At 44.1% G+C, this 14,140-nt stretch overlaps 1 protein-coding gene across 1 annotated transcript in view; it reads left to right on the forward strand.

Annotated features, from left to right (window-relative positions):
- The first annotated feature begins 871 nt into the window (after positions 1-871).
- The window catches only part of DHX8 (DEAH-box helicase 8), a 32,068-nt gene continuing 18,799 nt past the window's right edge, over positions 872-14,140 (forward strand). The window contains exons 1-10 of the mRNA XM_007093781.2: positions 872-1,106; positions 5,434-5,519; positions 6,070-6,142; positions 6,529-6,614; positions 8,276-8,385; positions 8,766-9,131; positions 9,550-9,694; positions 10,033-10,236; positions 10,887-10,974; positions 13,165-13,262. Of these exons, the coding sequence (XP_007093843.1) occupies positions 959-1,106; positions 5,434-5,519; positions 6,070-6,142; positions 6,529-6,614; positions 8,276-8,385; positions 8,766-9,131; positions 9,550-9,694; positions 10,033-10,236; positions 10,887-10,974; positions 13,165-13,262 (1,404 nt within the window). The 5' untranslated portion in view covers positions 872-958. The remainder of the gene's footprint in view (positions 1,107-5,433; positions 5,520-6,069; positions 6,143-6,528; positions 6,615-8,275; positions 8,386-8,765; positions 9,132-9,549; positions 9,695-10,032; positions 10,237-10,886; positions 10,975-13,164; positions 13,263-14,140) is intronic.

Raw genomic sequence — 14,140 nt, forward strand, 5'->3', positions numbered from 1 at the left:
GCCTGGGATTCTCTCCCTCCTTCTGTCTGCCCCTCCCCAACTCACAGGCTCTCTCTCTCTCTCTCTCAAAAATAAATAAACTTAAAAAAAAAAAAAAAAAGAGTTGGACACTTAACTGACTGAGCCATCTAGGTTCCCCCCCAGAAGGGGTTTTCACAAGAGAGGAGCCAGGTGGCTCCCTGGGGTCTCAGATTGAGGGGATCTGTACTTGACAGATGAATTTTACAGTAGCCATAGTCTCTCTCAGTTTTGGGATTATAGTAACCGTCATTTGTAGTGTGTTTACTGTGCATTAGGTTCCTTGCACAATTATCTTATTTCGTTATCACCTAAGCCCAGTTAGAACAACATTATCCCGGTTTATAGATGAGAAAACAGGCTCCACAGATTAATTTGCCCAATGTCATTTAGCTAGATAACAGAAGTGTTGTTTCCTCATCTGTAAAATGAATTAATAACAGAAGTAGACTATCACCTACAGAATCGCTCGAGATAGTTATGAGCCACGAAGAGGCAAAGCCCTGGTAATACAGGGAACCTCTGTAAACCGAGTTTTGCCTTTTCCAAACTTGAATTTGAGTTCCTTTTTCAAAGCGCAGGCGCGCATGAGGCACGGGGATCGTGACCTCCCCGGCGCCCCTTGCGCAGGCCACGGTCGCCCTCTGCCGACGGTGGGTGGGAGAGCTCTCAGAGTGAATGTTTCCGGGCCTGAGAACCGACCAAGAAGCTGGATGGCCTGTAGAGGGCGCGGCCGGCGCCCAGAGTAACCCACTTGGCCGTCCCTTCCTTAAGCACTTCCTGTTTGATCTCTATGATTCTCTGTTGCGTCATGGGAAGTTCCGGTAGTTTTCAATTTACTGTAAACAACAGGGTCGTGCGCCGACCCGGAAGTGAAAACTGGAGCAGGCCCGGAGCAGTTCAGAAGGCCGGGTAAAGCGGGGTGCGGGCGGCTGTAGCCATGGCCGTGGCCGTGGCCCTGGCGGGGGCTGTGACCGGAACAGAGCTAGGCCCCGCGGAAGAACTCGCCAAACTCGAGTATCTGTCTTTAGTGTCGAAAGTTTGCACCGAGCTGGACAATCACTTGGGGATCAACGACAAGGACCTGGGTAAGCTCGGGGAGGCCCCTGCGGCCTCTGGGCTTAGGGTCGAGGGAAGCGAAGGAGAAATGGGGTTGATAGGCTGAGTATTGTGTCCGTACGAGTCTCTTTTTCTCTGTCGCAGACACTCGGTCCTGCGGTACCTTCGGCCCGGGGTCACCGTTTGAGAACTCTCCAGGCCGAGCTGTTTAGAAACCATTGCCCAGAGCTGTCAGTGAAACCCAGAGTGGCTATCGCTCCTGCTTCCTGTTTTTATTTTCCTCAGGTCCCAGTTAATTAAACAGCGTTAATAATAACAGCAGCAGCAGCCGCATCATAATGATGATGATAATGGCCGAGATTTATTGGCATGCCAGATGTTATGCACGGTGTTTTACTTATGTTATCTTACTTGGTCTTGTCACGACCCTGTGAGATGTATTATCTGTTTTTCGATTAAGAAAACAAGGCACTGATTAATTAATTAAGTAATCCCCCTCGGTATCACATATCAAATGTGAGCCTGATCTGGAACCCAGGTCTTTTGAGGTCTGCCTTTAACAGTTCTCAACCATTTATTAGGCGTTTTGGGACAGACGGTACAGGTGGAGAACCCCAACCGAGGAACTGAAAAAGGCTAAGGGCCTAGAGCTAAGGCCACAGAAAAATGGAGTCCTTATGAAGGCAAAGGGATGGATGGAGTCAAGAGCATGAGTGGAGGAATTGACCTTTGATAGGTGCAGGGATGCCTGATCCATTAAAGTTTTTTTTTTTTTTTAATTATTTAAATTTATTTTTGAGAGAGAGTGTGCGCAAGCGGGGGAGGGGCAGAGAGAGAGAAAGAGAGAGAGAAGGACAGAATCTGAAGCAGGCTCCAGGCTCTGAGCTGTCAGCCCAGAGCCGGATGTGGGGCTTGAACCCACGAAGTGTGCGATCATGACCTGAGCCGAAGTCGAAAGCTTAACTGACTGAGCCACCCCAGGTGCCCCTAAAGTCTTATTTAAATAATCCCTGTACCCAATGTGGGGCTGGAACTCATGACCCTGAGATCAAAAGTTGGATGCTTTTCTGACTGAGCCAGCCAGGCGGCCCATTTGATAGCCAGATGGCCCATTTCCTTAATAGGAAGGAGAACAGAGAATGTGGTTATAGATGCGGACAGGTTTAGGGGTTGGTGGTAGGAAGACGAGGGAGAGGCATCTATTTGATTGTTCTGCTTTCTAAATGAAGATGAAGTTAAGTCACCAGCTGGAGAGATGGAAGGGAAAGGGCATGTGACAGAAGGGGTCCGGGGAATTAGATTGTGTGACCTTGAGTAAGATACCCAATTTCTCTGAAGCCCTTTTCATCATCTATGAAATGGGGATGATAGTTGCTTTTCCCAGGGTGACCATATAGCACCTAGGAAGATGCCCTGTTGCCAGTGTATTTTAGTTCACTTTTTTCTTGCTTCCCAGTCAAGATGTGTCTGTCCTGTATCATTTTCTCTCATTCTTTTTCTCTTTTAGATGGTAATGAGCAACACTCCTGTAGTTTACTATCTGGGTAATCTGTTCTTTCGTTCAGCAAATACTTACTGAGCCAGTGTTAAATTGTTTTGATGTTACCCTCATTATGTACAAAAGTAAAGTGAGGTGTAAACTCCATGATTTTCTAGCCTGTATATAACTGAAGACCCCATTTAATTTGCAAGTAAGCCACAAATACGCTTTTTCTGTTTCTAATTCCAACACCATTTATTCACATGTTTATTTATTTAAAAGATTTTACTTTATTTTTTTAGATTGTTTATTTTGAGAGAGCGGGGGCTCACATGTGTCGGAGAGGGGCAGAGAGAGAGGGAGAGAGAATCCCAAGCAGGCTCCACACTGTCAGTGCAGAGCCCGACGCGGGGCTTGAATCCATGGACTGGGAGATCATGAACTGAGCTGAAATCAAGAGTCTGATGCTTAGCTGACTGAGCCACCCAGACGTCCTGAGATTTTTTTTTTTTTTTTTTTTAAGTAATCTCTACACCCAACATGGGGTTTGAACTCATAACCCAGAGATCCAGAGTCGTATGCTCCACCCACTGAACCAGCCAGGCATACCTCCCCCCCACCCCCCGCAATTTATGATGTGTGTTTTTTCCAGTACCACTAAGCAATTCTGTGACACCAGCTCGGTGTCACTGAACTCAATGCTGACACTATCTGGAGATAGCATCAGATCCCACCGGTTAAGGGCTCAGGCCTGTAAGACTGACTCACCTTAAACTTCAGTTGCCATTCACAAGTCCAGGTGGTCACCTGTGCTGAGCCAGTGGCTATAGATCAGAGGTTCCAACGACTCCCCTCCTTGGATTTGATAATTTGCTAGAGCAGCTCCCAGAACTTAGAAACATTTTACTGACTAGATTACTGGTTTATTAGGGAAGGAGATAACCCAGGGACAGCCAGACAGAAGAGATGGGTAGGACAAGGTATGTGGGAAAGATTGAGGAGCTTCCATGCTGAGTGCCCCACTGCCTCAGGTCTCCACTTGTTCACCTACCCAGAAGCTCTCCAAACCCAGTCCTTTTGCGTGTTTGTGGAGGCTCCATTATAGGAGGCATAATCGATTAAATCATTGGCCATTGGTAAGTCAACTCGATTTCCAGCCCCTCTCCCCTCTCTGGAGGTCAATGGTGGGGCTAAAAGTTCCAGCCTGTAATCGCATGGTTGGTTTCCCTGGCAACCAGCTCCCAAATGACATTACCTAGGGGTTTTACTAAAGTCATCTTCTTAATGTAACAAAAGATGTTTTTCAGTCTACACTTCTTGAAATTCCAAGGCTTTTAGGAATGCTGTGCCTGGTAAGGGGATGAAGACCAAATATGAATATGAATATAAATATAAATAAATATAAATAAACATAAACATATACACACATATATGTATTTAGTGTTTATTTATTTATTTTGAGAGAGAGAGCGAGCAGGGGGAGGGACAGAGGGGGGGATGCAGAGAGAGAATTCCAAGCAGGCTCCCCACTGTCAGTGCAGAGCCAGATGTGGGTTTGATCCCTCGAACCTGTGAGATCATGACCTGAGCCTAAAGCAAGAGTCAGACACTCAACCAACTGAGACACCCAGGTGCTCCAATGGACTTGTTTTTAACCACTAATTCATTTTTGGTAGCTCGGTTAATTTAATGTGCCCCCATATAATTCTGAAAATTAACAAAAAACAAAAACAACCGCCTTAACTAATGACAGCTGCGGTGTGAATATGCTGCTGATTGCTTTGAAATAGACTCTTGAACATTGCATGTCTAGCACCATATGACTGACTTCTCCCTCCACATTTCTCTACCGAATGTGGGCTTTGAAGTCAGATTGCCTGGGTTCCAGTCCTGGCTCCACCGTTTATTATTGGGTAGGTCAGCATCTCAAACCCTTAGCCTCCTCGTCTGTAAAATAGGGCCAGTCATGGTACCTACCAATGAGGGTTATGAGGATCATGGGGATAGCTCATGTGAAGCACTTAGCATAGTGCCTGGCATGTAGCAGGTGGTCAAAAGTCTTAACCACTGGCATTGCTGATACTAACTTGTTATGTGTAGGCTATGTTCATGTAGCCTGAAGGCATTTAGCTTTTACTTAATGTCCTCAAAAAAGTAAAGACAGGGGCGCCCGGGTGGCTCAGTCACTTAAGCATCCGACTTCGGCTCAGGTCACGATCTCACGGTCCGTGAGTTCAAGCCCCGCATCGGGCTCTGTGCTGACAGCTCAGAGCCTGGAGCCTGCTTCAGATGCTGTGTCTCCCTCTCTCTCTGTTCCTTCCCTGCTCACACTCTGTCTCTGTCTCTCTCAAACAATAAACATAAAAAAAAAAAAAAAGAAATTCAAACACTGGGCAGGTTTGTAGTGAAGAATTTGGGAAGCAAGTAAGTCTTTTATCAACTTGGGAGATTGGACCATCCAGCAGCTGCCTGGCTCTCATATGTAGATTGAGTCTGACCTTGCAGAAACTGTAGAATGCATCCTACTGTGGGCTTTCATCAGGAGGGTGAGGGTGGGCTCTTGCTTTTGGACATTGTTACTTCTGGAGTCTGTATGACAACAGGTCACAGCTAGTAGTCTCATGAGAAGAGTAGGAGATCATCTGGGACAGTGAGGTGTGCCATTTTGTAGGAATATCTTGTTTTCGTTTCTAAAAATTAACTAGAACATACACGGATAATCTTGGTACTCTAAATTCTCTTTCTTTACCCTCACTGGATAGTACTCTTTGGTTTCTATGACTGTTGGATTGGCTAATTGGTTTTGTTTTTAATGTACTTGAAAATGATTTTTTGCTCGCCTCCGTTCCAGTTTTAATCCCTTTTCTCGTTTGCAGCTGAATTTGTGATCAGTCTTGCTGAGAAAAATACCACCTTTGATACTTTTAAGGCTTCTCTGGTCAAAAATGGTGCTGAATTCACGGTATGTGTATCTGGAGACCCCTATTTCGTTTTAATGTCACTATTGAATTTAAATTTTTATAGGATTTAACATAGGATTTTGATAGAGAAAGGAGAGAATTTATACATACCAATCAAAGAAACCATTAAGTGTGTAATGTTTTTTTATGCCACCGAGCAGTGGTGACATAACTGGATTTCCTGTGACACCTTTCTAAGAAAATGGGGTAGGATTTCCATCATTAAGTCTTTATGAGTGTTTATATCCTTGTTCTATGAATCTGGAAGTCAAAAGCAAAAGAGTTTAGGTTCTGGAGGTAGTTCTAAACCGTGGAAAATAAAAATGGTTGAAGGGAACTAAATTACCTTTCCCTCCCAAAAGTCCAAAAATAGCCGCTTTATCCGAAGCTACTTTGCTAGGTTCACGCCACATCAAATTGATACTCTGCACTTCATTTGCTCCAATTAGCTACATTCAGCTATGCAACCACCCTGTAAAGGTCATCCCATTTCTGACTATTTTCAAGCACTGTTTCAGGGGCTGATCATTTTTGTTCTGTTTCTTTTCAAAGGATTCTCTTATTAGTAACTTGCTACGCCTCATACAAACCATGCGGCCTCCAGCAAAGCCTTCTACTAGCAAAGGTGAGTAGGGCATCTGGCTGAGCTTCAGCCTCCAGAATGGTCTAGCTTGTGAGCATCCTGTAAATTGTTTCTGTCCCTTGCAGCAGCTGCTGAGCAAGTACACATCCTGGTAAAATTTTCCAAATGACTTAAGCTTACATAACCAGATGAATTCTGATGTATCTTCGCGCCCTCCCCCATGCCCACGTAGTTTGTAATCAACATTATTTTTAGGAAATTAAATTATGTGTATAGTAATGTACATGAATAACTTGTAGAAAAATGCCATGTTCTGTTTTTAGTTTGGTGCAAATCTGATGTTAAGGTTCATTGTTAACCCTTAAGAATATTAAATATATCTTTTTTTTTTTTTTTTAACCCCTTTATATGCTCTGTGATGAAACAAGATCCAGTCGTTAAACCCAAAACTGGAAAGGAAAAGCTGAAGGAACTCTTCCCAGTGCTTTGTCAACCAGACAACCCTTCTGTCCGGGTACTGATACCATTTTGAGAATGTCTCTTCTAATTGGGTATTTCTCTGAGCCCTGTCCCTTTTGTGTGTGTCATTAGTTACTGGTTTTACATTTGTGTTCATTGTAATATGTTTTTCTTTTCTAAGTTTACTTATTTATTTTGAGAGAGTGTGTGTGAGCTGGGAAGGGGCAGAGAGAGAGGGAGAGAGAGAAACCCAGGCAGGCTCCACGCTGTTAGTATGGAGCCCGATGTGGGGCTCAGTCTTACAAACCATGAGATCATGACCTGAGCTGAAATCGAGAGTTGGACGCTTAACCGACTGAGCCACCCAGGAGTTCTCATTGTAATATATTCTTCTTTCTTTCTTTTTTTAAAATGTTTATTTACCTTTGGTAGTGAGTGAGCAGGGGAGGGGCTGAGAGAGGGAGACACAGAATCTGAAGCAGGCTCCAGGCTCTGAGCTGTCAGCACAGAGCCTGATGCGGGGCTCAAACTCATGAACCGTGAGATTATGACCTGAGCTGAAGTCAGATGCTTTACTGACTGAGCCACTCAGGGGCCCCATAATATATTTTTCAAATTGAAAGTGTTGGATCACTCCCTGAGCAGGTACTATACATAGTATAGTGTTAAAGAGTTTAGAGAATATTTGAGGGAAATGGGATTGAGAATTGTGGGAAGCAGTGATCAGGGCTATGAAATAAGGTTCTAGAACAGATACCTCATGTGTGAAGTGAGATTTTTTTGCTCTGTTATGTGTTTGGTCTAATTTTTTTTAAGTGTTTTGATTTTTAAATTTTATTCTGGCAAGTGTTTATTGAGTACCTATTATGTACCAAGCACTAATCTAAGTACCAGGGATGCAGCTGTAAACAAGACAGATAGAATGTCTGCTCTCTTGGAGATTACATCATAGTATTGGGATGGGGGCAGGAAATAAACATGTAAACTCCACTAGTGGGGAGGATACAGGCAGTAAACAAGTACACTGTATAATATAGCTGATAACAATAAGCACTGTGGAAAAAAATTTAGCAGGTGAAAGGGGGGAAGAGAGTGCAATTCTTTAAAAACACCTCTTTAAATTCTTTAAAAAGAATTGCTAGAATTCTTTTTTTTTTAAGTTTTGTTTTGTTTTGTTTTTAACATTTATTTATTTTTGAGAGAAAAGCAGGGGAGGGACTGAGAGGGAATCAGACACAGAATCTGAAGCAGGCTCCAGGCTCCGAGCTGTCAGCATAGAGCCTGACTCGGGGCTCGAACCCATGAACCGTGAGATCATGACCTGAGCCAGAGTCAGATGCTTAACTGACTGAGGCACCCAGGCACCCCCCTAAGCCTTCTTTTTAAAGCATTGCTTTTTAAAAATTTTAACATCATTTTCTATTTATAATACTTCTTGCATGCTTTCACGGGAGGGGTGATGGCTAATTGCCCTCCATGGGCTTGTATTAAGGACAAAGGGCATTTGCCAGATGTATCAACGGCTTCCAAGAGTGTTTGCTCATTCCTTCTGTCTCTCTCTCAAATGGTGTTGGAAATCTCCACCCGTCTCTGCTTCCTTCACATAAGTGGTCAGTAATGTAGGGGTTGTCAGGTTTGTAGATGTACCCAGAATACAGATTCTTACATGATTTTCTTCCCCTCCCCTCCTAACTTTGCTGGCCTCTGGTGTTGCAGACCATGCTGGATGAGGATGATGTAAAAGTCGCTGTGGATGTCCTGAAAGAACTGGAGGCCTTAATGCCCAGTGCAGCGGGCCAGGAGAAGCAAAGAGATGCGGAGCACCGGTTTGTCCATCATGTCCTATCCTTTGGAGGCTTAGGGTGCTGCAATAATTGAGTTTCGTGGGCCAGCTAAGCAAAATTTGGGACAAGTTTACAGACTCTAGACTGGCCATGTACTGTATTGTTAGATCTATTTTCATTGTTCCCTGCAAAGAGTATTTATGCAGAAAACGCTAAGACGTTTATAAGTTAGAAATCAGGGTTGAAGGAGGCACTTGTGACCTCATCCTTCATGGGCCTACAGGGATGTCCGAGAGAAACTAATTCAACTCAGCACTTAGTAGGTACCTGACATGTGTGTGGCACTGTGCGGGGTGCTTGGGGATGCAGAGGTGAAATTGGGCTGGTTTCTCTTTTAAAACAAATGTTTGTTGATTTGTTAGAGACAAGACAAAGAAGAAGAAGCGGAGCCGGAGCCGTGACCGTGACCGCGACCGCGAGCGTGACCGGGAGCGGGAGCGAGACCGTGATAGAGACCACAAGAGGAGACACCGGTCCCGCTCTCGGTCACACTCCAGGACCCGGGAGAGGAATAAAGGGAAGTCTAGATATCGGTCTAGGAGCAGAAGTCAGAGTCCCCCCAAGGACCGGAAGGACCGGGACAAGTATGGGGAGAGGAATCTGGACAGATGGCGGGATAAACATGTGGACCGCCCTCCCCCGGAGGAGCCTGCCATTGGGGACATTTACAATGGCAAAGTTACCAGCATCATGCAGTTTGGATGCTTCGTGCAGCTAGAGGGATTAAGGTATTAGCTGGTGATCTTCTTTCAAACCTGTGATGGGCAGAATTTCTCTTCTCGCTGAGGATTTTCATATTTTAAAAAGTTGTTACGATTAATGTCGCTTTAATCAAATCAGCCGTATCAGGTTGTTAGAATTTGACTTTTATTTGAAATGATATATAGCCACACATTCCTTACTCTCCCTTCAAGAGATCTGCCCTTTTGCTCACTGAGACACATGAGAATTTGTCCCCCCTAGTCCCATGTCTTTTCTTTGGGAGGGTGGTAATACTATTTTATTTTTTTTAACCGTCTTTTTGGTACTTTCCTCTTGAGTTTTTGAGCTTAAGACCATTTCCTCTTGTTGAGTTCCAACAGGGTGGAAATTGGTTGGGGAAAAGGTATTTTAGGCATGCTCCACATGTATGTGACTCTCCCTCAGGAAGCGGTGGGAAGGCCTGGTGCACATCTCTGAGCTCCGGCGAGAAGGCCGTGTGGCCAATGTGGCTGATGTGGTGAGCAAAGGCCAGAGGGTCAAAGTCAAAGTGCTCTCCTTCACTGGGACCAAAACCAGTCTGAGCATGAAGGTAGGTGAGATATCCAGTCTGTTTCCAGGTCTTAAAAAAACATTTTTTTTAATGCTTATTTATTTTTGAGAGAGAGAGAGCGAGAGAGTGCGCGTGTGCATGCGAGCAAGGGAGGGGCAGAGAGAGAGGAAGACAGGATCTGAAGCGGGCTCTGCACTCAGAGCGGAGAGCCCGATGCAGGGCTCCAACTCACGAACTGTGAGATCATGACCTAAGCCGAAGTCAGATGCTTAACCAACTGACCCACCCAGGCGCCCGTTTCCATATCTGATGGCCAAGGAAACAAGAGGACAGCAAATGAGTTAGTTCCTTTTTTTTTTTTTTTTTTTTTGCCCTAGGATGTGGATCAAGAGACTGGTGAAGATCTAAATCCCAATCGACGACGAAATCTTGTTGGGGAGACCAATGAAGAGACTTCAATGAGGAATCCGGACAGACCCACTCACCTTTCCCTCGTCAGCGCCCCTGAAGTAGAGGATGACTCTCTGGAGCGCAAGCGCCTTACCCGCATCTCTGATCCAGAGAAATGGGAGATCAAACAGGTTGGGGCCATTTGCCTATATGGCTTCATAGCCATTCTGCATGTAGCGTGGTGGTTAGGAGTGTGGCCCCTGGAGCTCAGTGGCCCGGGGGAACTTCCTGGCCGCTTACTAGCCGTGGGATCCTGAGCCAAGCCACTCTACTTCTTTGTGCCTCAGTACCCTCATCTGTGGAACAGGACCAGTAGTGGCACCGTGGGGATTAAATGAGGCGGAAGAAGTGGAGCACTTACGTTAGTGCCTGCGTGTGGTTAGTGCTGTGTGAGTTCTTGTTTCTGCCATTCCTCAGTACATATCAGAGCCAGGTGACAGAGACAAATGTATCATGGTTCCTCACCCTTGAGGAGCTCAAGGTCTAGTGGCGGGAGACAGATGGAAACATAATTGTCAAAGTTGGATGTTACATAACAGGGAATGTGCACAGTGCTGCGGAAACCAGGGAAGGAGCAGATAATGCTTCCTGGGGGCACGACCCTTGAGCCCTGCTTTTAAGCACCTGTTGTGCCCCCTAGGGATGAGATCTGTGATGTTTGAGGCCCTGCAATCCTGGTCAAAAGAGGAAAAACCTTGGTTTCCTATGTGGAACCTCTGTACTGCAAAAGAAGAGTTTCGATCCCAGCAGGTTACAGATGTCGCTTCTGTCCTTTCACTAGATGATCGCTGCCAATGTCCTTTCCAAAGAAGAGTTTCCGGACTTCGATGAAGAGACTGGCATTCTCCCTAAAGTGGATGATGAAGAAGGTAACTAGCCACTTAGATTGAGCAGGATGGTGGATCAGGACAGTGGATGAGCTGAGCAGTTGGGTAGGGTGGTTTAGATGTAGTTTAACCTAGTGGCTTAACTCAGTTGTTTCCTAGGTCTTACCACTCATTACCTCCAAGAACAAGGGCTCCTCCAGGTTGGAAGCAGAAAATTCATTTTTCTTTTTTCTTTTTTTTTTTAAAGGTGCAAATTGGTTTCTTTTTTTTCCTTTTTTTAACTTAAATTTTTAGAGAGACACAGAGTGCACACGTCGGGGAGAGAGGCAGAGGGAGAGAATGTTAAGCAGGCTCTATGCTGAACGTGGAGCCCAAAGCAGGGCTTGATCCCACGACCCTGGGATCATGACCTGAACCAAAATCAAGAGTCAGACGCTCAAGCAACTGAGCCACCCAAAAATTCATTTTTCTGACAGATGTTTATATATTGTTACACTTTTTGGTTATGATACATATTCAGGATACAAAAAATTCTGATTATATTTTGGGGAGGAAATTTCATCTCATAATCTTAGTAAGTGTTCTGCAAACCCTGGATCCAAGTAGATTACCTCTGAGTTGCCCTGGAAACAACTTTTAACTCAGCCTAGTAACAATTTTTAAAGATTGTGAAATAAATCCAATAAGACATATAATTGATATAATAGTAATAAAGGAACACCTATGTACCTACTACTCAATTTAAGTGGAATTTTTTTTTAATTTCTTTATTTTGAGAGAGAGAATGCCAGGGAGGGACAGAGAGATGGAGAGAGAGGATCCCAAGCAGGCTCTGCGCTCACGTCACACGACCTGGGGCTTGATCCCAGGAACCGTGAGATCATAACCTGAGCCAAGATGAAGAGTCAGATGCTTAACTGACTGAGCCACTCAGGCGCCCCGGTTAAGTGGAATTTTATCAGCAGCTTTGAAGCCCTTACATGTACCCCTCTGATGAAATCTTCTTACTCTTTTCTCTGGGTAACCACCGTTCTAAATTTTGTGTTAATTATTTCCCTTCCTTTTTTTTTTTTTTTTAACATTTTATTATCTGTATATCTGTCCCTAAACATTGTCTTCTTTGGTCAGTTTTTGAACTTCATTCCTTTTTTTCTGATCATGCTTTTGATATTTATCTATGATGATTTTTATAGTTGTATTTCACTTTTGCTGGTGTAGTGTTTTCTGTATAGAAATTTATCATCATTTATCCATTTTGCTTTCGATGGGCATAAGGGCTATTTCTGGTATTTTGTTTATATGTAACGCTATTACGAAATTCCTATTCTTGTTTCTTAATACACATAGCAGGACCTTTTCTTTTCCCTATATGTGTAGGAGAAGAATGGGTAGTAGGAAGTGTGTGATTTAAACCTTATGAGGCAGTCCAGATTGCTTCTTAAAGTTTGTGTTTCAATTTACACCTCTTTTTTTTTTAAAGATTTTATTTTTGGGAAGCCTGGATGGCCCAGTCGATTGAGCTTCCGCCTCTTGGTTTTGACTCAGGTCATGATCTTGTGGTTTGTGGGTTTGAGCCCTGTGTCAGGCTCTGTCCTGACAGCTCGAGCCTGCTGGGATTCTCTGTCTCCTTCTCTCTGCCACCTCCCCTGCTTGTGTGTGCACCTGCTCTCTCAAATAAAAAACACTAAAATCATTTTAAAAAGAGACTTTTGGTTTTAACTCATCTTTGTGACCAATGTGGGGCTCAAACTTAGAATCCCAAGATCAAGAGTCTCATGCTCTACCCACTGAGTCAACCAGGTGCCCCCAATTTATACTTTTATCGTAAGTGTGCGCTCCTGTGGCTCATATTCTTGACGACAGTCGGTATCGTCCAATTGTTCAACTTAATTTTTTTGCCAATCTGTTGTGGGTTAAGTTACTCCATAATGAATTTGGGTGGAAAATACCTAGTAACATTTGGGATGTTAGACCACGTTTCTCTACAGGCTTAACTTCTTTTGGAAGTAGTTCCGCTGATCAGTTTTTAGGCCAGAACATAAATGCTCAGAAATACCTGGAGGGCAGGGGAAACAGTCATTTCCATTAGTTTCACTTGGATTGCTGTCTTTTTGACCTTGGGAGCGATCTTTGATAAAGATTGCTGGTGCCCATGGAAACCAGTTGTGGTGAAAATGATTGGCTATTTCTCTCTTATTTTTTTTGCTAATTCTTCTTTGGGGGGACTTTTAGATGAAGATCTTGAGATCGAGCTGGTTGAGGAAGAGCCTCCATTCCTGAGAGGGCACACCAAGCAAAGCATGGACATGAGCCCTATTAAAATCGTTAAGGTGAGAAATGCTGGGACTCTAACTTGGGACACGTCACATGAACTTCTTTTCCCTAAAGTAACTGTTCCGTTTTTCAGAGCAGGCTATTACGTCCATGTAAGCAGAACTCAGGCTAGAAGGTGTATTGTGACTGTTGGTCAGGGTCTAGAATATTATTGTTTTAAAGGGTGACTGACGACTTTGTTACTTTGGACTTTTTAATTCTTTTGCTCTCATTCTACTGTATTTTGGGAAGAAAGAGGGAAATAGGAGTGTTTGATCTATCACTGCTTTTGCCCTTGCCTTAGGGGCTTGGCTAATTACCTTACACATTCAAAGGCAGTTTTGAAGCCTTCACTTGACCATTTGGGGCTGGCCCTCAGTGGAAAGCGGGTACTGGGAAAGACAGAGCTGTGAAGAGAATTCGTGCGAAGTTGTGATAAATTTTTAGGTTTGGAGAAGGGTATTTTATTTTATTAATTAATTTATATTTTGGAGAAGGGTATTTTTAAAAAGTCTCCCAGCCCAGCCATCCATGCAGTGCTTGTAATTCACTTGTGTCCTGCAGTGTTCCTCCCATGTAGTCTTCTATCTGCTTGACATCGTTGGTGACAGAACTCATCAACCCTTAAGGAGAGCCATTCCGTCTCCAGATGGATCTGATTATTAGCTCTTCTGTAAGCAGAGTTGAAATCTCTCATTGAGGCATCCAGATGGTCTTAATTTTAGTTCTTGGGACCTTACAGAAGAATTCTTATCCCTTTCTTGTCTGTCCTCTCTCTCATGGGGTTCTCATCTTCAACCAACACCCCCAGTACCTCCAGTGTAGTATGGTACGTCCTTCTAGGTGGGTCTCGTTTTTTAGATTCAAGGGGCTTAACATTTACATTTTAGTTCCT

Source organism: Panthera tigris, chromosome E1, assembly GCF_018350195.1.
Source record: "Panthera tigris isolate Pti1 chromosome E1, P.tigris_Pti1_mat1.1, whole genome shotgun sequence".
NCBI lineage: Eukaryota > Metazoa > Chordata > Mammalia > Carnivora > Felidae > Panthera > Panthera tigris.